Below are 23604 nucleotides of genomic sequence, written 5' to 3'. Positions count from 1 at the left end.
AGATATCGCGGGTAAATAAATTAGCGTTCGTAACTATTAAAATCTCTTATTCTACTTTTAACCCTTTAATAACTTTACTATTTTCTATTAAAATTTTAAGATTTTTTTTTAAATTATAAAGCGTAGATTACGCTTTTAAGCGCTTTAAGAATCTTAAAATTTAGTCTTATAATTAATAAAAAGCAAGGCATTCAAATATCGCTTATTAAAGATCGCTTATTAAAGATCGCTTACCTCGACAGCCCTAATCAAAAAAACGATTATGAATTTAATTCATAGGCCTTTACTCGTATAAAATTAAAAAATTTAAATTGAAAATTAATATTGGAAAATAATTATAAGCGAAAGTCTATTAAAAAGCGTTTAAATTTTTTTTTTAAAATTATTAAAATATTAATATAAGTAATTAATTATAAAAAGTTAAATAAATAAATTAAATAAATAAAAATATATTTAATTATATAATAAGAATAAATATAATTAATTTTAGTAATATAGAAGAAATAATAAATCTTTTAATTATTATCTTAATTATAATCTTATTTTTAATCTTTATAAAACTTTTTTTAATAATTTAATAAATCTTTTAATTTTAAAATAATAATAAAAATTTAAATTTAAATACGCTATAATCGCTTAAATAACTTATAATTTTTTTTATAAAGACTATTATATATAAGCGATATTTCTTAATAATTAAAAGATATTATAATATTTAAAAGTATTATCTATTAATAATATTCTATATTTTAATAATAATTTTTTATATAAAATATTAAGAAAATAAGTTTAGATAGATTAAATTTAATTTTAAAGAAAATTTTAATATATTAAATTAAATTAAAAGAGTTAATAATATTTTATATAAAAATTTAATTAATAATTATAATAATTATATTAATAAAAATAATAAACTTCTAAAAAATATTTCGATAAATTTAATATTTACAAATTTATTAAGATATGTTATTAAAATTTTATTAGTATATATAAAAGAATAAGATAGAGCTAAGTTTAAAAATCTTAAATTTATATATATAGTTAATTATAAATTTAGAATTATTACGCTCTTTAGTTAAATCGGCTAAATTAGCTCGCTAGCTCTCTTAAACTCTCTTATTAAAAATTTATATATAAAAGTTTTTTACTTTAAAGTACTTAGTGTTATGAGATGTCTTAGAGATACTTATAGGGTTACTAGCGTAGGCTTAATATCGTATATATCTGTCTATAGATTATATAGATTAATAGAATAACTTTATACTATACTAATATTATGATATTAAGAACTATTTCTTAACAAATAATAGTAACATCTAAAGATTACTCAATAGAAGTCTATTAAATTTATTCGCTCATCTATAGTGCTAGCCAGTTACGTTACGCCTCTATCTACCTTAACATCTATATCGCTTACCTATTAGTACTCAGCCTATTACGCAGAGTTACTATACGCAAATAACATCTATAGCGCTTATCTATTAGCACTCAGCTTATTACGTAGAGTTACTACACGTAATCAAGCAGTGAACCTTTTAATAGGCTATTATTATATCTACTTTTAGCCCACTTATCCCCGGCATCTCGAACGATTAGCTTTAGGGTATAATAGCTCTATTTCAAGGTATGATAAGAACTGAAATGGGCACACTAAGAACTGAAATGGGTATACTAAGAACTGAAATGGATTAACTACGCAATGAGTTTCGCCAGCAAGCCAAGCAGACAGTCACTTAGCCAGTCACTCAGTCAGCCACTCAGCCAAAGCACTCAGTTGAATAAGAGGAGGAGTCACTACAACAGGCAAATGCGGAGAACACTGCGGAGAACACTGCGGAGAACACTGCGGAGAACACTACGGAGAACACTGCGGAGAACACTGCGGAGAACACTGCGGAGAAACCAAGCGGTAACAAGGCCACCACCATCAAGAATACGGCCCAGCTCTCTAAGATCCCACGTCATATACTCTCCACGATCCCACGTCAAATCGCCTCGCAACTCAACCATACCGAGAACACCACTACAATTTGGCCTATCATCCCCACTGCATTAATATAATACATCACTGCAATGAGCACATAAGAGAAGGATCTACTGCGTCGATCACAGCCATTTGGGCCTCTGCAGGAGGACATGGGACGATGCATATTTGGACGAATTGAAACCGTCCGATGTCTTGTTTCGACAGCCATTTCATTAATCGAAAGCTTTCACTGCGGCAGGAGAACTCGTGGGATGCACACCACTAATTAGCCTGGTGTCTCCATTTCCTTTCCGGTTTTTCGAAAAGAACCATGCATGCATACTTCTTGCCATGAGAACATGGCATCTCTCTGATTTTTATGGGCAATTATCATGAGATGCGTCAGGGATACTCATAGGGCCACTAGCGTAGGCTTGGCACCGCACATATCTACCTGCAGACCACATAGATTGATAGAACAACTTTACACCACACTAATATTATAATATTAAGAACTATTCCTTAACACTTAGCTTACGATATATATAGTTATTTTATAATTTCTTAAATTATAAAGCTCGCTTTATACTTTCTAACGCTATAAAAATTATAAAGTTTAATTTACTATTAATAAAGCGAAGTAGTATTTAAATATAGTTATATAAAACGCGTTCGAGATTAAATAATTCTTTTATCTATTTATATAATTATTATTCTTCTATCTCTTTATTAATTTTATTAATTTTATTAATATAAATATAATTATTTTCGATACTTCTCGCGGAAACGTTATTAAACGCTTTAGATATATATATTTCTTTTACTCGCCTTTTAAAGTCTTTATTAATACTTTTAAACTATCTCTTAATAAATTCGCTATTATTAATAATTAAGATCGTAAGCGAGTATAATAATTATTTACTATTATTTATAAACGCGTTAAAAGATCCTTAAAAAGAGTTTAAACGAATATATTTTTCTCTATAGATTTCTCTTAAATTAGCGATAATATCTTTTTATCTAGCGATACTATCTCTTAAAACGCGTTTTTCTTCTCTATTTATTCTTTATTACTTTATTTTAAAGCCTCTTAACGCGTATTAAATTCTAAATATTATTAAGAAGAAGCTTTTAAATAAGAGAAAAACGCTATTAAAAACTCTCTATTACGAGATTTATTATTAGATTTTTTTAATAATAATTCTTTTAATAGCTTATATTCTTTTAATCTATTTTTTAATTTTTATATAAATTCTATTTAATCTTTAATAAGACTCGCTAGCTATATCGCGCGTTATTTATATATTATAAAGTCTATATAATATAATTTAAATCTTATAAATTAGATTTATAATTATTATAATATAATATTATAAAAAGATAAGATAATTAAATAATACTATAATAGCGAAAAGATTAAAGTTAATATATTTAAAATAGATAAAATAGATAATATAGAATAAAATTATAAGAGCGTTAAAATAAGTATAAACGATTTAATTAACTCTAGCGAGTATATTATTAATTAAATCCTTTACTCTTTAACGCTAGAAACCTCGAATCTTATTAATAATAATAAAGAATTTCGCTATTATAGCGTTTAATATAATAATATAATCTCTATAATCTTATAATAAATTATTATTAATTATTTAATCGCCTTATATATATATAAAATTTAGAGAGTAATTACTATTTATATATTTACTCTAGCGTCTTTAAAGAGCGAAAAATCGATATTTAGCTAAATCTATATTATAAATAATATTTAAGATTAGTCTATAATACGATATAACTTTCTCTCGATTACGTTTTTTATATTAACTTTACTAGATATAGCTATTATAATTATACGAGTAAAAGCCTATAAATTAAATTTATAATTTTTTTTTAAATAGGGCTATCGAGTAAATAGGTGAGCGATCTTTAATAAGCGAACTTTGATAAGCGATATTTGAATTCCTTACGCTTTAATAATTATAAGACTAAATTTAGAAACTCTTTTTTTATCTAAAAGCCCATATTTCGTTCTATAATTTAAAAAAAAAATCTTAAAAATTTAATAGAAAATAAAAAAGTTATTCTATATATTAATAACGTATATCTATTTTTTTAATAATTACGAACGCTAATTTATTTACTCGCGATAAGTTAGTCGATCTAATTAAAGAGCGTAGCGAATTTAAATTTATAATTAACTATATATATAAACTTAAGATTTTTAAGCTTAGCTCTATCTTATTCTTTTATATATACTAATTAATTAAACGCTTTATTATAAAATAATTATAAATTTTAAAAGTATTAATCTTTATATTAACGCTTTTAAATTAATATCTAAAAGATTAAAGATCGATTCGAATATATAAGACTATAAGCTACTCTATAAGAATTTATAATATTATAATTTACGTATTTATAATTATTTTATTTTAAATAAAATTACTATTATTTAAAAAAAAATCGATAATTTATTAAATATATCTGCTAGGAGCAATGATCTAATTGATGTGATATGACTTAATTAATTATATTGATAGAGAAACTACTTTCTAAGTAAGTAATTCCTTGCTAAGCCTTACTTGGCGAAAGGCCTTTCTTAGCAATCTCTAATAAGATATCGGTAATAAAAAATAAAAGTAATGTCCTCGTTAATAAGCAAGGTAGAAGAAGAAAAGGCTACTTAAATAAGTAAGATATAGCTTCTAAAACAAGTAAGATAGAAATTTCTAAAAATCGAGTTTCTCGCGAGAAAAGCCCTTATTTAGATACTCGCGATTCGCTTACTTCTACGTAATATTACTTTTTAAAAAACTACTTTCTTAACGAGAGAAACTAATTTCTTAACCAGAATTTTCACTCTTATTAATCTCTATTCCGGCCGAAGATCTAATATTTCTAAATAAGATCTCGAAGTTTCTTTCGATAGTAGGCGAGAACTTAAAGAAATAGCTTTCCCATCGCGATTTGATATTTTTAAACGAGATCTCGAAGTTTCTTTTAGAAGTCGAGTCGTCGGTTCTAGCGGCGTGAAATTCGGTGCTTCCTCGATACTTCTAGAAGCTTCTTTTAGAAATCGAGACGTTATTATTTCTTACGGCGGGGAATATAATGCTTTCTCGATACTTCTAGAAGGTCCTAAAGCTTCTTTTAGGAGTCGAGTTATTATTTCTTACGGCGTGAGATACGGTGCTTCCTCGATTCTATGAATATTGGTATACTTATTCTTATAGTCCTAAACTAATTCCTAAGCATTACTAAGGTTCTTTATATTTATCCACTTATTATACTATAGTTTATACTCTTTTTATTTAATAAGGTATTCTATAGTAAAATCTCTTTCTTTAGCGATAACGCGCTTATTTAGGAGTTGGTCGAGTTTCTAGAATTTGAAAGTCTCGATATCGCCTTTAACGAAGATAGAAGGTAGCTCGTTAGGGCGAGGCTGTGGCCGAGTGTATGGATCGGTTTAGAGATTCGGGTATGTCTTTAATTATGTTATGGTAAAAACTGGGTATACTCTTTAGTTATTGGGGATGTCTAATCGATAGATAAAACGCTTAACTCGTTCGAGGATCTTAAAGGGATCGATGAATTATAAATTGTATTTTCTTTCGGTAAGCTAAGTAGTTAGAATATTATAGTCGCGGTATAGTTATAGAAGTGCGTAATTGCTTATATGAAAGAACTAAGAATAATGTCGTTAATCGTAATGAAACTTCGAATTTATCTGAGTAAAGGCGATAGTATTCGATACTTTTAGGTGAGCGATATTTTTTAGTATTAGTTGTTTCTTATAGGCGCCGAGATCTAATAACTAGTTTAATAAGAAATTGTAGAAAACTTTATTTAGAGATTTACTTAAAGGAGCAGAGATGGTATTATTATAATTTACTTAAATAGCTAAAATTATAATTAGTTAAACTGCGACGTCGTTAAGCGTAGATATCTAGAAGCGAATAGCAATCTTAATAGTCTAGTTAGTGCGCTTACTAGATCTATTAATTTACGGATAATAGATAGTCGAGTATAATAACTTAACGCCTAGCTTGGTGAAAAGGGCCTTTTATAGTTTATTAAGAAACTTGCGATTACGATTCGAAATGATTTACTTCGATAATTTTTAGTTAATCTTTCAAAGTCGTTGAAGTAGACGATATATCTAATCCTCGATAGTGAAAGTCGATTTATTAGAAATTAATGTAATTCTTCTAGAAAATTTATTAATAACGAATATGATTACGTTATAGCCTTTAATAGAAGTTAGTAGGGCGAGAATAAAATTAATTATTAAGATATAAAATGATATAGACGGGGTAAGAATAGACTACAGAGATTTATATGGTAGATGTCGAGGTATCTAATAGAGCTGGTATTGAGGATAGTGTCGAATATACTTTTATAGCTAGCGTGTAAGACTGCGTATGTATTATTAGCGAGATATACTTTTATAGTATTTAATAAATCCGGTATAATAGGACTGATTAGAGTGGGCGACTTCGAAAAAGGTTTATATATAGAAGGGTGGTATATAGAGTCGACTCGGCGTGAAAGCATGATCGTCGGTTGATGCATCGACTTTTTATATAAGATTATCGCTACCTCGGGAAAAAGGAAGAGAAGCGATATTCTCGCCGGCTTGGTTATTGAAGTTAAGAGTTTCTGAGATCTTATACTATTCTAAGTTCTTCTAGTAATCGTTGAGAACTTATTAACGTAGCTTCGAGTTTAATTTTATAAGAGTAATAGCGGTATAAGCGTAGCTATATAAAGTATCGAGCTTTTTAATAGTATCTTAATTGAAAGCTACTGCCTCGATAATAGCGGAGTTTAAAAGCCTTAATAAGGCGTTTAGTACGATATATTCCCTTTTCGATTTATAATGGAACTCGAGATTTTGGAAACGCTAGATAAATTCTAATATCTGGATAAGGCGAAGATTTAACTTAGCCGTTGAAGACGTAGATAGAGATATCTATTTAGAAATATCGAGAGCGAAGTCGTAATTTGTGTAGACCACTATCTTCGGAGCTAACTCGATTATATATCTCGTTTTTTGAAGTATCTATATAATTCTAGTAATTTCGAGTTCCGTAGGCTAATATCTTATTTCGGTGTTCTTAAGAAGACGGCTTAAGAATAAGATTAGTTAAACTTGAGAGCGTTTAAGGTAATTATCGATAAGCTCTTCTTTAATGTAATAAATTATAGTCTTAAACTCGAATTTGCTAGTATTAAGGTCTATGTAAAGTACGGCCTTATTGTCGAAATGGATTAGGAACGATAAGGTCGATAGTGCTCGCTGTAGCGCTTGAAAAGAAGTTTTCTTAGTATTAGTTAATAGGCCAAGCACGGAGCGAGAAGTAAAATTTTTTTTTTTTATCCGACTCTAGGAGATGTAGTAAGTATTATAGTTTTTCGATTTTAAAGAGGCTTTGCTATAATAGTATAGTTGGCGATATAATTACGTAATTAATCTGTTATTTCTAAGTAAGTTTTTAGCTTAAAAAGGGTTTCCGGAAATGAGAGTTTAGTAATTATTTGTAGTTTATCCTCGGCGGTTTAAAGTTCGAGGGAATTGATTTTCTGTTTAAGCAAGTGCACTAATAAATAGCCGAGAAATGCCTTCTTCGGATTCACGAATATTCTCGACTTTACGAAGAGACTAAAGATTTAACGAAGATGGTTGAGATACTCTTTTAAGGTTCTCGAATAGATAACGACGTTATCGATATATACTCTAGTAAACCGCCTAAACTTGCGAAGTAGTCTATCTATTTGTCTCTATATATAAATTGGCGAATTTTTATAGCCTATAACTGCTATGTTGAAAGTCTTTTAATTATAATAACTTACGACCGTAAGCTTATAGCGATTGATGAGATATACGCGCTACTGATAAAAGAAGCTTACGTAGTCGATAACGCTAAGATATTAATAGCTCTTTATTAATGATATTAAGTCTAATTGTAAAGATAAAGGGTAGATATCTATTTGAGTAATAGTATTTAATTTCTAAATATTAACGATAGCTTGTCCTTTTCTAGAATCGTCGGGTATGATTCTATAAATAACGAAAATTGGGAAGTTAAAAGACGTTGCTTCGATAGTTTAGTTTAGTCTTTCTTGCTCGTGAAGCTTATCGAATGTTCTATTAACGATATCTTTGGATTTCGTGCTAAGAGGGTAAACCCTCGTTGTCTTATTGATATTCTTTTCCCAGTTAGATTTTAGTAGAATGCGTATTTATTCTTGCTTCGGTAAATTGGCGAAGCCGCCTTCTTGTTAGAGCGTTGGGAATTTCTCGACTACTTTCTTAATGGAAGGACTGTCGCTATAAATCGTGACCCTATTTAGTAAGATTGTGTTTGTGATTGTGGTGATAATCGTTACTTTCGGAATCGAATAGAAGGAAGTTACGGAAGTAGGAACTTTAACGTTTTCTAAAATATTAGGATTTCTAGAAATACTAAGGAATCCCGTAGATGTTTCGGTAATAGATATTATGTTAGAAGTCGCTGCTTTCGTTGATAGCGGCGTTATAAAATATACGGCGGTCGCTAGTATAGTAATGGTGGATACTATAATAATTTTATTGAAGACGCGTTTAATCTAGTCTTTCTAATATTCGTTCTTAGATCGTTGATCAATAAGTTCGATAACGTCTTTCTTCCCGGATGTGATATGGTAGTAGTTATTAAACTCTACTTTCTATACGATACCTAAGCGAAGATTTCTAGATATCTTAATTAATTAATTCGAGTTATTTTTAGCTAGTATCGTAGTTATAGAGAAGTTAACGAGATAAGTATAAAGCGTTAAATCTATATAATCTGGCTCGAAGAAAAAATCACATTCTGATAAGGAAGTATAATATATCGATATCTGTATCTGAGAATGTGAGGGAATAGTAATGAACTTCTTAATATGAACGGAATATGTGATGGCACGGTTTTCTCTAGTGTAAACTTCTATCGGCACGGATATCTGATAGCTATTAATTGACGCCCTCGATTAAGAAATGAGAATATCGATTTTTTTAGATATCATAATATTTATATTAACTAGGATATTTATCTTAAGCTCGTCGATGATATAGATTTCCCTCGGCGACGTTATGACTATAGCGTCTTCACTAGAAAAGTAGAGAGATATGATTATATATTCCGAAGTTTTATATTTATTAGATCCTAAACCCCTTATCGTAATAGGGCTAGCCATATTCTTAACTAATAGATTTAGAAATACCCTACTTAGATAAACCCGGTTTATCAGAGTAATAAAGCAGCCTATATTCAAGTAATTCTTTTTAATTTTCTTATCGAGCAATAGCTTAATAGCAGCTCTTATATAGTAATAGTTACGAAAAGTATAGCCGATATTAACCTCTAAAGTAAAGTTTATTAACGATTTAATAACTTTCCTATTTCTTATAGTAGCGTTATTTATAAAATTAGATTCTTTAGAATTAGGCTCGCGAGGTTCTCTAATAATAAGTTTCTCGATAAAAGAATAAGGATCTTTAGGCGATTTCTTGATGAAAGAATATACTTAAGCTGCGGAAGAGATTTTCGAGCGTTTTTTAGACGAAAAGCCTGGGCATAAGAAAGACTTAGAACGACGATCTCGATCTGAATTATCGAGGTGGCGGTAAAGTCTATTACTTAAGAGGAAAACCTCGTAATAATAGCGATATTAATAGCTAGTCGCTAAAACGAGGATAATCCCAGCTACGTTAGCGGGATACTCTACGACTCCTATAAAGTATTTATCTATTTTATCTTTCTGGCGAGGTTAATAATAGTTTAAATTCTCGTTAGTATAGTAATTGCTAGGCTCGCTTAGGTTTTAGTAGACGTTCTTATTCTAAGATATAGATTTAGATTCGACGTCGTTGTGAGAAGATAATAATGATTCTTTCTTATTAGCTTAGTATGCTGTTCCCTATAATCGTAGAGGTCTATTTTAATTACGATTAAAGAATCTGGCGTTTGGCCTATTTACTTGCCTTTCGAATTCGTTATCTTTATAGCGAGGATTCTATTGACTCGATGATGTCTGAGAATCGGACGAGTTAGTATTTTCTTTTATAATTTGTAGAGGTTATTGAGGAGTTAGTAAGATAGAATTTAATTGCCGTTACTGATAGGACTAATTAGGCTGATTAATAAAGTTATTTTCGTAATTGTTATACCTCGACGGGAATTCTTAGTAGAACTGCTACTGAGAGTACGGGAAAGAAGAAAAAGATGGCTTTAAAAATCTATTCTAACGAAAGTTATTGCTTATATACTAATTAGACTACTTAAGCAGCGTCGACGCTTTCTTATCGATATACTACGGAAGATTACGATTTTACCGTGCTATTTCAAATTAAATACTCGACTTAATATTGATTTAATCTAGAAATTAATCTAGAGTAGTCGACGAAGTCGACTCGAGAATATCTTATCGAAATTTTAGTAAAAGGTTATTCTAGGCTATAATTAGCTGATTGTAGATGAAGGTAAACTCGACGGCCTTCGTATATCTTAAGATACTTTGAATATAAGATTATATCGATTTTTTATTTCTGGTATTACTTATAGTATAGCGTTCGGTTTAAAGATACTAAACTGCTATGAAAGCTCTTTTCTTGAACCGCTTTATTAAGGATTCGAACTAAGTTTCTAACGAGGCTATTCTTAATAGTATCTTTTTAAGCTTCGTAAGCTCGGTGAAGTATTAGATTAAGGTCTCACCGCGGAAACACGTTAATAGGATTTCTCGAACCTTTTCGTAGCCCTTAATAGCAGCGATATTCTTAAGCCGGTCTATGAAAGTATAGATATCTCTATAGAAAGTGTGTTAATCCGTATTGATAATAGATTCTTCTTCTTTAAAAGTAGGGTTAAAGAAATCGATATCGTTAGCTTTTAGATGTAATGAGCCACCTTCGTTTTTTATAGCGTTATTTCCTAGGGGACTAGGATCGCCTAGCGGATTCGATAGCTCGGGCTGAGAAGTAATGTTTCGAAGTAATCCTTGCAGTATAGTCTATTGTTGCTGAGAGAATCCGAACTCTCTCTAAGATTGATCTTCTTGAGGAGGTATTTTAAGTTCGATAGGGTGAGCGTAAATAGTCTCTTTCGTAGATGTAGCTCTAGTGATAAATTTAGTGCTTTCGAAGTTTGATTTGGAAGAGGTAATTATAGGGGAAGTGTGTGGAGTAGCATTAGTGGATGGAGAATTCTTAAGTCGATAAAATGTTAAGGTATTCCTTTCGAAGGTGCTAAGAACGTCTCGAAGAGTAGATTTATTGACGGCTTAGTTATATGGCTAGCTTAGTGCTTCTATAGACTGTAATTATACTCTAGTATATTCGTCCCTCGCGAAGATATCTCGATTAATTTGAGGAGGCCTGAAGTTGCTTTTGACGATTCGAGTGATTAGATAACGAGTATTCTCGTTAAAGAGACTTATAAAAGAGTGATTACTTTCGAGGAATTTCGAAAGCTGGAATGTAAGAATCACTATATCTCTAGAAATGGAATTTGCTATAGAGATTGAGGATCTTAAAGAAGTTATTATAAAGATTGATTGACGATATCGACGACTGTGAAAGTAGGTAAAGAAGTGAGAATTAGATAAGTTAAGATTTGAATTTCTTGGGGAAAGCTTCTTTCTTAGGAGGGGTTTCTTTTTTAAGAAGAAAGATATAGCGAGATTATTAATCTAAAAGGAACTTCGATCTAGAAGGAACTTCTTAATAGGTAGTGAAAGCTCGACGACTTTAGCGTAAAGTAGATTAACGATATCGTCGGGTAGACGATTAAAGGAGTTCTTAGAAAAGGAAGGTTATAAGGAAAGAAAGTAGCTGCTTCGAAAGTATATGTAATGAAGCTGTTTTTATAGCGTAGCGGAAGACTTTGTTAAAGGATTATAGTACTTTCTAGCTGATACTTGTTAGGGAACGATAGACTTAATTATCGAATCTCTTAATGCTTATTAAGCAAAGAAATGATGCTGATAAGACGATTTCGGTGTTATTACTATTTGCTAGGAGCAATAATCTAATTAATGTAATATGACTTGATTGATTGTATTGATAGAGAAACTACTTTCTAAGTAAGTAATTCCTTGCTAAGCCTTGCTTGGCGAAAGGCCTTTCTTGACAATCCCTAATAATATCTAAGACTAGAGATATATTAATAAAAACTCGAAGTAGTAAAAGATTTAATATTTTATATTAATATTTAATCTATATATTCTTACGCTACTCTATTATCTTTCTATTTAACGAATAATTATAATATAATAATATATCTAATATAAATATTATATTAGATAAAAGTCTTCTTATTTAATAAAGTAGAAATAGCGAAATTATTTTATAAATTAAAGAAACTATTAAATAAGATAATTCTAAATAAATAACGCTTATCTTATATTATAGATCTATTTTATTTATTTCTTCTATTCTATTAATCGCTAACTTCTTATAAATATATAATATAAATTTATTTTAATAAATTTAATCGTCTTCTTTACTACGATAGATTACTATAATATTTTATCTATAATATTTTATCTATAATATTTATATATTTATTAAAAGTAATAAACTTTATTAATTAAAGATAAATTAAAAAATTATTTAAATCGATATCTATTAAGTAGTTATTAATATTTATATTAATAAAGTTATTATAGATAATTAAACTAATAAATAATATATTATTCTCTCTTTCTTTTATTAAGAAAGTCTATAATTTATAAAATAACTCTATTAAGATATTATTATTCTATTTATTAAGTTCGATTAACTAAATCTCTTTATAACTTTCACCTATAATTTAAAATAAATCGAGATTATTAAAAATCTTTTACTCGGCGAACGCGCTATTAATTAATTTAATTTAATTATTAAAATATTTAGATTAAAGCTAAAGATCTTTATAAATAATATTCTAAAGAAGAAGATATTAGATATACTTTTATTCTTTTTATTCTCTATTATAATATAATAATTCTCCTTTATCTTATCTAGTAAAGTAGCCTCTTAAGCGATATATTAATTAAATAATTAATATAGATTATAATCTCTAAGAATACTTCTAATATAATTTAATTTATTATATATTATAATTTCTACTAATTAGCCCTACAATATTATCTAATTTTTTTTTTATTCTTATAAAGACGAAGTATAATTAATTAAAATATCGATTAATCTTAATTCTAATTAACTTTATAAATAATAAATCGAGTTTTAATTTATATTTATATTATTAAATTTTAAAAATAAGATTTATCGTATATTTATATTCTTATTATTTTATACTCTAAAGACTAATTCTTTAACGCCGCTAAGATTAATATTACTATTAATACTAAGATCTCTAATTAAAGATTATTTCTTAATCTCTATACGATTATTACTAGATATATACTCTATAGAAATTATAGCTAATATATTATTAATAGAATAAATACTATTTTATCTTATTAAAACTTAGATAAAAATATATATAATAAGTAGTTTCTAAAGAATTTTAATAATTATATTATCTTTAAATTAAACTTTAAATATCTTATATATTATCGATATAAGTCTATTAAGATATTAAATAATAAATTTAAGTAGAATTATTAGATAATATTCTATAATTCTTATTTATTAATTAAATATAACGCTTATATTAATATAAAGATCTATATTAATATTAAAGTCTATAAATATATTTTTAAATATATTTATAAGAATAGCGATTAAGCTAGTTTTTAAATAAAGTATAAAAATAATATAAATTAAGATAATATAGGGCTAGACTAGATAAATAAGATTTAAAAGTATTAAAATATACGATAAATAAGCTCTATAAAAGTTTATTAAAGAATTTTTAACTTTAAATTATATAATTATAATTCTTCTATTAAATAATTATTTATTTATCTTTTAAATTAATATAATATAATATTTAATAATAATAATAATCTATTTTAAATAGTAAATATAAAATATAAATATTAAATTAAGCTAATAGCTTTCTTTTAGCTAAATTAAAAACGTTAATAGTAAAGATAAATAGAAGATCTCTTTTATATTAACCTATTAATATAATATATCTAGAAAAAAAAATAAGATATATTTAAATAAAGTTTACGTTAGAGGCGTAGAGATATTATTAAAAGAATATATTATATTAATTCGAACGCTAAGAAGCTCTTCTATCTATAATATCTTCTTTTAAATATATTAAACTTTATATTCTTCGAAGACTTATATACGATAAATAGTAATATTCTTTTTTTTAATAATATCTATATAATAAAAGGTTTACTTTACGATAACGTCGAATAAGATTAAGTATTAAATAAAGTAGCGATTTAATAAAGAGAATATATCTTACGAGATTTCTTCGTAATAATTCTATTATAATATAAATTTAATAACTCTCTAAATTTATAAAATAATTATAAATTAAGATATATAGATAATTTCTTTTTTATTAAATAGAAATATTTTAAGTATAATATAAATAGCTTATCGCGCTAATAATAATATTAAAATATTATAACTTTTTTTAATATAGTATTTCTTTTTTTATATATTAAAACTTTTCGCGTTAGATATATTTTTTCTTAGTAATTTCTTTAATAAATTAAAGTATTTTAAGCTATAGAATAAGAAGATTATTACGCTAACGATAATTTTAAAATATCGCGATATTTTTTAATATAATATTCTTTTTTTAATTATTAAAATTTTTCGCGCTAGATATATTTTTTCTTTTTTTACTCGTAAATAATTTAATTCTTCTTTTATACTTTACGTATATTTTTTAATTAATACTTATTATTCTTTATTTAAATTATCTAATAATCTTATTTATATTCTTTAAACTTAATAATAATATTATTACTTATTCTTACTTTAAGATTTCTTTTAATATTATTATTTAATTTAATTATAATATATTAATAAAATTTAATTTAATTTAATTATTAAAGGCGATTAAGCTTATTTTCTAGAATAAGATCTTTATATAAAATCGCTACGATATTAAAATCATTAATTATATACTCTAAGATATTCGAAAGAATTTTATTTCTTTTAATAATATAATTATTTACTTTTATAATAACTTTTATTAAATTCTTTTAATTATTAAAAGTATTAAATTAGATTATATCGCTTAAACTACGTTAAAAACGTTTTATCTTTAAAATTATATTTAAATTTTTAAACTAATAAAAAATATAAAGCTTCGAAATCTTAATTTTATTAATTAAGATCGAATTAATATAAAGAAATTCGCTTAAAAATTATTAAATATAGATAATAATATCTTAATAAGCTTTAAAGAATAAAAAGTAATTAATTAATCTATCGAATAACTATTAGATAACTTTATTATTTAATTAATTAATACTATTTATAATAATCTTAATTTATATCGAATAGCTAATTTCTATATATTTAAGATAATTCTTTATACTCTTAATAAGAATATTACTCGATTTAATAATTAAGTTCTTAATAAGTTTTTTAAAATTAAGATCGTTTATAATAATAGAGATTAAATCGTTAATAAGAAAGATAGCTTTCTTCTATTTATTAAAATAATAAATACCTTTAAACTAATCTCGCTTTTATCTTATTACTTAAAATTAAAATAAAATTATATAATAATATTATTAAGAAATTTAAAGTAGCGTATAAATCTATATAATAGAATATATCTATAAATTAAATATATTAGATTTAAAATATTCGATTATTATATTCTTAAAGATAAATATAATAATAAATAATATTATATATTATATATTCCTCTAGCTTCGTCTAATTTAAACGATTTATATACTTTCTTTTAATATATCTAATTCTTAATTTAATTAACCTTTAATATAATAATTAATAAGATTTAAAACTAGTTATTATAATAGATTAGCTTATATTTATATCTCGAGATTTTTATTTATAATTAATTATATATAACTCTAAATTAAATTATTAATAAGATCGATTTATTAAGAGAAGTAATATACGTATATTCTCTTTTAATATATATATACTTACCCTAAATTCGATTAGCTTCCGCGCGGTCGCTAGTCGTATAAGGTATAAACCTCGTATATAGCCGAAGTAGAGTCGAAAGAGATAAGGCTGCTATAAGAGATAAGATTATACGAGGCGAATAATGAGGTAGTCGACAGCGAGGTAGTCGACAGCGAGGTGAACGTGGTACGCTAGCCTACATATACATGTTTAATACTTTTCAGCTACAGAAAGGCTAGGTGGCCAATAGATAGTGAATATTCGAGTACGATAGACGTATTTCTAGTAGCAACGAGAGAGGGTAGTCAGCCAATCAGCTATCGCCATAGAAGGACAATTTAAAGACCTCACCATTCGACGATTTGAAATCGTCTGATCTTTTAGAATTTATTAGAAGAGATCTGGAAAGGCTTATCTTGCTATCACTAAGAGTCTCGGCAATATTCCTCAGAAAGCTATATACGAATTTTATACTCTATATAACTAGCGGCCGCGCGAAAGCTAATCGAATTTAGGGGAGTGTATATATATAAAAAGAGGATATACGTATATTATATCTCTTTATTAATTATAGTCTTAAATAATCTATTAAGAAAATAACTTATTCGATTAACGAGATATATTAAAAATAAGATTATTAAGTAAATACTTCTTTTTTAGATAAAAATATAATTAATTAGTAATTTATAGTAATAGAAGTAAGTTAAATAGATTAAATATTATATAGAAAGTAAATAGAGTTCGATTTAACTTAGAATTAGAGCTTTTATCTTCTTTATTAATTTTATAATAATAGAAATAGATTAAAAACGTATAATAAGCGATTAAAGTTCGATTTATACTTAGAGCTAAGACTAAAATTCGATTTAACTTAGAAAAATCTAACTTTATAAATTTAATTTATAGGCCTTTACTTATTAGTATATATAATAGAATAAGATAGAGCTAAGCTTAAAAATCTTAAATTTATATATATAGTTAATTATAAATTTAGAGTTATTATACTCTTTAATTAGATCGACTAAGTTAGCCCGCTAGCTCTCTCGAGCTCCCTTATTAAAAATTTATATATAGAAGTTTTACACTTTAAAGTACTTAGCTTACGATATATATAGTTACTTTATAATTCCTCAAATTATAGAGCTTACTTTACGCTTTCTAACGCTATAAAAATTATAAAGTTTAGTCTACTATTAGTAAATTAAATAGATATTTAAATATAATAGTTATAGTAGTTATACTAGACGCGTTCGAAATCGAATAATAATCCTTTCATCTATTTATGTAATCATTTACGCTATTATTCTTTTATTACTCTATTAATTCTATTAATTTCATTAAACGCGTTAAAAGGCCCTCGAAAAGAGCTCGAATAGATACGTTCTCCTCTATATACTCCTCTTAAGTCAGCGATAGATGAATTAAACTAATATTTAAATATTATAATCACATCAAACGCGTTCGATTTAGATATATACACTCCTTTTACTCGCCTCTTAGAGTCTCTATTAACGTTCTTAAGCTATCTCTTAACAAATTCGCTACTACTAGTAATCGAGGCCGTAAGCGAGTCTAATAGCTATCTACTACTGCTTATAAACGCATTAGAAGACCCTTAAAAAGAGTTTAAACGAATACGTTCTCTTCTATATACTTCTCTTAAGCCAGCGATAAGTTAATTAAACCTCTATAGAAGAAATATTATAAGAGAAGAAACTATAATAGATAAATACGAAGAACACTGCGGGGAGAACACTGCGGAGAATACTACGGAGAAATTAAGTAATAATAAGATTATTATCGTTAAGAATACGACTTAGCTCTTTAAGATCCCACGTTATATACTCTTTACGATTTCATATTAAATTATTACTTAGTAAGCGAAGAATATTACTATAACTTACTCTATTATTTCTACTATATTAATATAGTATATTACTATAATAACGTTATAAGAGAAGAATTTACTACGACGATTATAGTTAATTAGATCTCTATAGAAGAAATATCGGACGATATATATTTAAACGAATTGAAATCGTCCGATATCTTACTCTAATAGCTATTTTATTATTCGAAAGATTTTACTACGATAGAAGATAATATGGGATTTACACCACTAATTAACATATTATCTTCATTTCTTTTCGATATTTCGATACTCTTTCTCTATTTTTTATAAGTAATTATTACGAATTAATTCTTTACACTTAATACACCTTTCTAATTAGGCCTTAGCGCGCCTCTCTTCGTATATATATATCTATATATAGGTTAAAAACGTATAGTAAGCGATTAGAGTTCGATTTAACTTAGAGCTAGAGCTAAAATTCGATTTAACTTAGAAAAATTCAACTTTATAAATTTAATTCATAGGTCTTTACTTATAAATATAAAAAGATAATTAATAAGTTTATAATTAAAGAGAATTAATAATAATAGATTTAATCTCGATAAAGAGATCTAAAATAATTTTAAAAGTAGATTTATTTATAAATAATTAATAAATTTAATTAGATAAAGATAGATTTATAGTATTTAAAAAAATTATAATAAAATAAAATAAAAGAAAGATAAAATAAAGAATTTAAGAGAAAAATAAATATAAAATTTTTAAAATTTATTTAATACGTTAAAATAAATATATAAATAAAGATAATTATAGAATTTTATTCTTATAAGATTTAAAGATTTAAAATTTAGAATATTTTTTTATATTATAATTTTAAAAAGAAGAATAAAGATATTTATAATTCTAATTATTATTCTAATTATTATTATTAATAAGAAGATAAATAGCTATATTAAATTACCCTTTATATTTTCTCTCTCTTAATAAAGAATAATATATATTTTTTATATTTTTTAATTAAATTATTCTATAAATATAGAAATTCTAATTAAAATATTTTATATATTAATATATATAAAAGAATAAGATAGAGTTAAGTTTAAAAATCTTAAATTTATATATATAGCTAATTATTAATTCGAGTTCTCTACGCTTTTTAATTAGATCGATTAACTTATCGCGGGTAAATAAATTAGCGTTCGTAATTATTAAAATCTCGCTCTCTTACGCCTCTCTTATTAAAAAAATAGATATATATTATTATTAATATATAAATTACTTTTTTATTTTCTATTAAAATTTTGAGTTTTTTTTTTTTATTTTAAAGCGCTATTTATGCTTTTCGAATTTTTAAGAATTTTAAAATTTAGTCTTATAATTATTAAAGCGTAAGAAATTCAAATATCGCTTATTAAAGTTCGCTCGACAGTCGAATAGCCCGCTTATTAAAGTTCGCTTATTAAAGATCGCTTATCTATTTACTCGATAGCCTTAATTAAAAAAAAGATTATAAATTTAATTTATAAATCTTTACTCGTATTTTATAATATAATATAATATTATAAATATATAAATAAAAACCTATAAATTAAATTTATAAAGTTAAATTTTTCTAAGTTAAATAAAATTTTAATCTTAATTCTAAGTTAAATTAAATTCTAATCGCTTACTATACGTTTTTAATTTATTTTTATTATTACGAAATTAATAAAGAAGATAAAAGCTTTAACTCTAAGTTAAATCGAACTTTACTTACTTTTTATATAATAAATAATTTACTTCTATTACTATAAATTACTAATTAATTATATTATTATTTAAAAAAGAAGTACTTAGTTAATAATCTTATTCTTAATATATTTTATCGATTAAGTAAATTATCTTCTTAGTAGATTATCTAAAATTATAATTAATAAATTAATATTATTAAAATTTAATTTAAGATTATATATAGTTAATTATAAATAAAGATTTTAAGATATAAATATAAATTAATTTATTATAATAACTAGCTCTAAGACTTATTAATTATTATATTAAAGATTAATTAAATTAGAAATTAGATACGTTAAAAAAAAGTATATAGATTATTTAAATTAGATAAAGCTAGAGAAATACGTAATATATAATATTATTTATTATTATATTTATTTTTAAGAATATAATAATTAAATATTTTAAATTTAATATATTTAATTTATAAATATATTTTATTATATAAATCTATACGCTATTTTAAATTTCTTAATAATATTATTATATAATTTTATTTTAACTTTAAATAATAAAATAAATACGAGATTAATTTAAAAATATTTATTATATTAGTAAATAAAAGAAAGCTATTTTTCTTATTAATAACTTAATTTCTATTATTATAAATAATCTTAATTTTAGAGAATTTATTAAAAACTTAATTATTAAATTAGATAATATTCTTATTAAGAGTATAAAGAATTATTTTAAATATATAAAAATTAGTTATTTAATATAGATTAAGATTATTATAAATAGTATTAATTAGCTAAATAATAGAGTTATCTAATAATTACTTAATAGATTAATTAATAATTTTTTATTCTTCGAAGCTTATTAAGATATTATTATTTATATTTAATAATTTCTAAATAAATTTCTTTATATTAATTTAATCTTAATTAATAAGATTAAGATTTTAAAACTTTATATTTTCTATAAATCTAAAAATTTAAATATAATTTTAAAAATAAGATATTTTTAATATAACTTAAGCGATATAATCTAACTTAATATTTTTAATAATTAAAAAAATTTAATAAAAATTATTATAGAAGTATATAATTATATTATTAAAAGAAGTAAATTTTTTTTTAAATATCTTAAAGTATATAATTAACGATTTTAATATTATAGCGATTTTATATAAAGATTTTATTTTAGAAAATAAGCTTAATTATCTTTAATAATTAAATTAAATTTTATTTTATTAATATATTATAATTAAACTAAATAATAATATTAAGAGAAATCTTAAAGTAAGAATAAGTAATAGTATTATTTTAAAAAAGAATAAAGATAATATTAAATAAAATTATAATAATAGCTATTTTAAAATTATTTTATATTTTTTATAATATAATATTTTAAAATATAATTTTATTAATATCTTTATAATTATTAAAAAAAAAGAATTAATTATTAAAATAAGAGATCGTATTTTAAATAGCGTTAGCTATAATAATTTAATTATTATTAAAATTTATTTATATTTAATTTTAGATATTAATTTAATAGCTATATACTTCGCGTAGAAATTAATTTTAATTATTAATATAATATTATTTATAATTTCGCTAGATTATAAATAGATTAAAATTAATAATAAAACTAATTACTGGTCGGAAAGATATGGTATGGTATGGTATATTGACCTGCCATACCATACTCGGTAAGGTATGGGATATTGAGATTTGCATGATCCCATACCTGGTATAATATGGGATCTTGGCGGGATATCCCACGGTATGGTATATCTGTGGTATCATACCATGGAATGGTATATGTATGGGATATCCCGACTGGGATTTCTATATTTAGAAGTATAAAGTAGCTATTCTAATCATCATTCTGGTCAACGGCTAATCGTATCTACCCCCATTCGATATACTACCATGGCTACCACTATCATGGCTGGCACTATCTTATCTACCACTACCATAGCTGCCACTATCATAACTATCACTACCATAGCTACTGTCGAAATGTGGCCCCCGCGCATCCCAGCCACCGTGTTCTTCAGCCACCTGATTTTGTACTGTATTTAGGACCTGGCCCCGGAGAGGTTTTGGAGAATCAATCCGTCCGTTCTACACATCACATACCTGATATTTTAACAGCTACCACTACCATGGCTATCACTATTTATTATTCAAATAGCCTACTATCATATGGTAGCTATGATAGTGCCAGTCATGGTAGTGGTAGTCATGGTAGTGCCAGCCATGGTAGTGCCAGCCGCCAGCTATGGTAGTGCCAGCCATGGTAGTGCCAGCCATGGTAGTGCCAGCCATGGTAGTGCCAGCCATGGTAGTGCCAGCCATGGTAGTGCCAGCCATGGTAGTGCCAGCCATGGTAGTGCCAGCCATGGTAGTGCCAGCCATGGTAGTGCCAGCCATGGTAGTGCCAGCCATGGTAGTGCCAGCCATGGTAGTGCCAGCCATGGTAGTGCCAGCCATGGTAGTGCCAGCCATGGTAGTGCCAGCCATGGTAGGCCAGCCGGGTAGCAGGTAGGCCAGAATGATGACTAGAATAGCTACTTATACTTCTAAATATAGAAATCCCAACGGGATATCCCATACATATACCATTCCATGATATGATACCACAGATATACCATACCGTGGTATATCCCGCCAAGATCCCGAACCCATACCAGAAAAATGGAATGGTATCCGACCCTACCCATACCATACCCGGGTACGGTATGGTATCACTTGGTATGGAATATCCCATGGGATATACCATACCTTTCCGGCCAGTAAAACTAATATTCTTAATAAAGCTAATATTATTTTCTTTTAAATAAATTTAAATTAAATAAAAATAGAAGTCTTCGGCGATAGTTTATTTATATTATTTATTATTTAATAGAAGAAGAATATAATATTAAATTTAAAGAATATAAATAAAATTATTAAATAATTTAAATAAAGAATAATAAATATTAATTAAGAAATATATATAAAGTATAAAAGAAAAATTAAATTATTTATAAATAAAAAAAGAAAAAAAATATCTAGCGCGAAAAGTTTTAATAATTAAAAAAGAAATACTATATAAAAAAATATTGCGATCTTTTAAAACTACTATTAGAACGATAATCTTTTTATTCTATAACTTAAAATACTTTAATTTATTAAAGAAATTATTTAAAAGAAATTTAATATAAAAAGTTTTAATATAAAAAAAAGAAATATTATATTAAAAAAAGTTATAATATTTTAATATTATTATTAACGCGATAAACTATTTATATTATATTTATATTTTTTCTATCTAATAATAAAAAAATTTATATATTTTAATTTATAATTATTCTATAGATTTAGAAAATTATCGAGTTTATATTATAATAGAATTATTATAAAGAGACTCTATAAGTAATATTCTCTCTTCTAAATCATTATTTTATTTAATATTTAATTTTATTTAATATTATTATAAAGTAAGTCTCTTATTATATAAATATTATAATAATAAAAAAAAAATATTATTATTTATTATATATAAGTCTTTAAAGAATATAGAATTTAATATATTTAAAAGAAGATATCGTAGATAGAAGAGTTTTCTAGCGTTTAAATTAATATAATATATTTTTATAATAATATCTTTATATCTCTAATATAAACTCTATTTAAATATATCTTATTTATTTATTTAATTAAATATATTACTTCGATAGATTAATATAGAAGAGATCTTCTACTTATCTTTATTATTAATATTATTAATTTAATTAAAAGAAGATTATTAGCTTAATCTAATATTTATATATTATATTAATTATCTAATTTAAATTATTATTATTATTAAATATTATATTATATTAATTTAAAAGATAAATAAATAATTATTCGATAAGAGAATTATAATTATATAATTTAAAATTTAAAATTCTTTAATAAACTTTTATAAAGCTTATTTATTATATATCTTAATACTTTTAAATTTTATTTATTTAATTTAAATCTATATTATTCT

At 25.0% G+C, this 23604-nt stretch overlaps 1 protein-coding gene across 1 annotated transcript; it reads right to left on the bottom strand.

Annotated features, from left to right (window-relative positions):
- Nucleotides 1–21758: 21758 nt before the first annotated feature.
- Nucleotides 21759–22106, bottom strand: HO173_008542 (uncharacterized protein; the record flags this gene model as incomplete). Its single annotated transcript, XM_037310442.1, has 1 exon — nt 21759–22106. One exon carries the CDS (start codon nt 22104–22106, stop codon nt 21759–21761), a length of 348 nt encoding a protein of 115 aa, XP_037162675.1.
- Nucleotides 22107–23604: the final 1498 nt, after the last annotated feature.

This window comes from Letharia columbiana, assembly GCF_014066305.1.
Source record: "Letharia columbiana isolate WasteWater2 chromosome Unknown Sc0000032_s0, whole genome shotgun sequence".
Taxonomy (NCBI): Eukaryota; Fungi; Ascomycota; class Lecanoromycetes; order Lecanorales; family Parmeliaceae; genus Letharia; species Letharia columbiana.
This window is presented reverse-complemented; position numbering and strand designations above follow the sequence as displayed.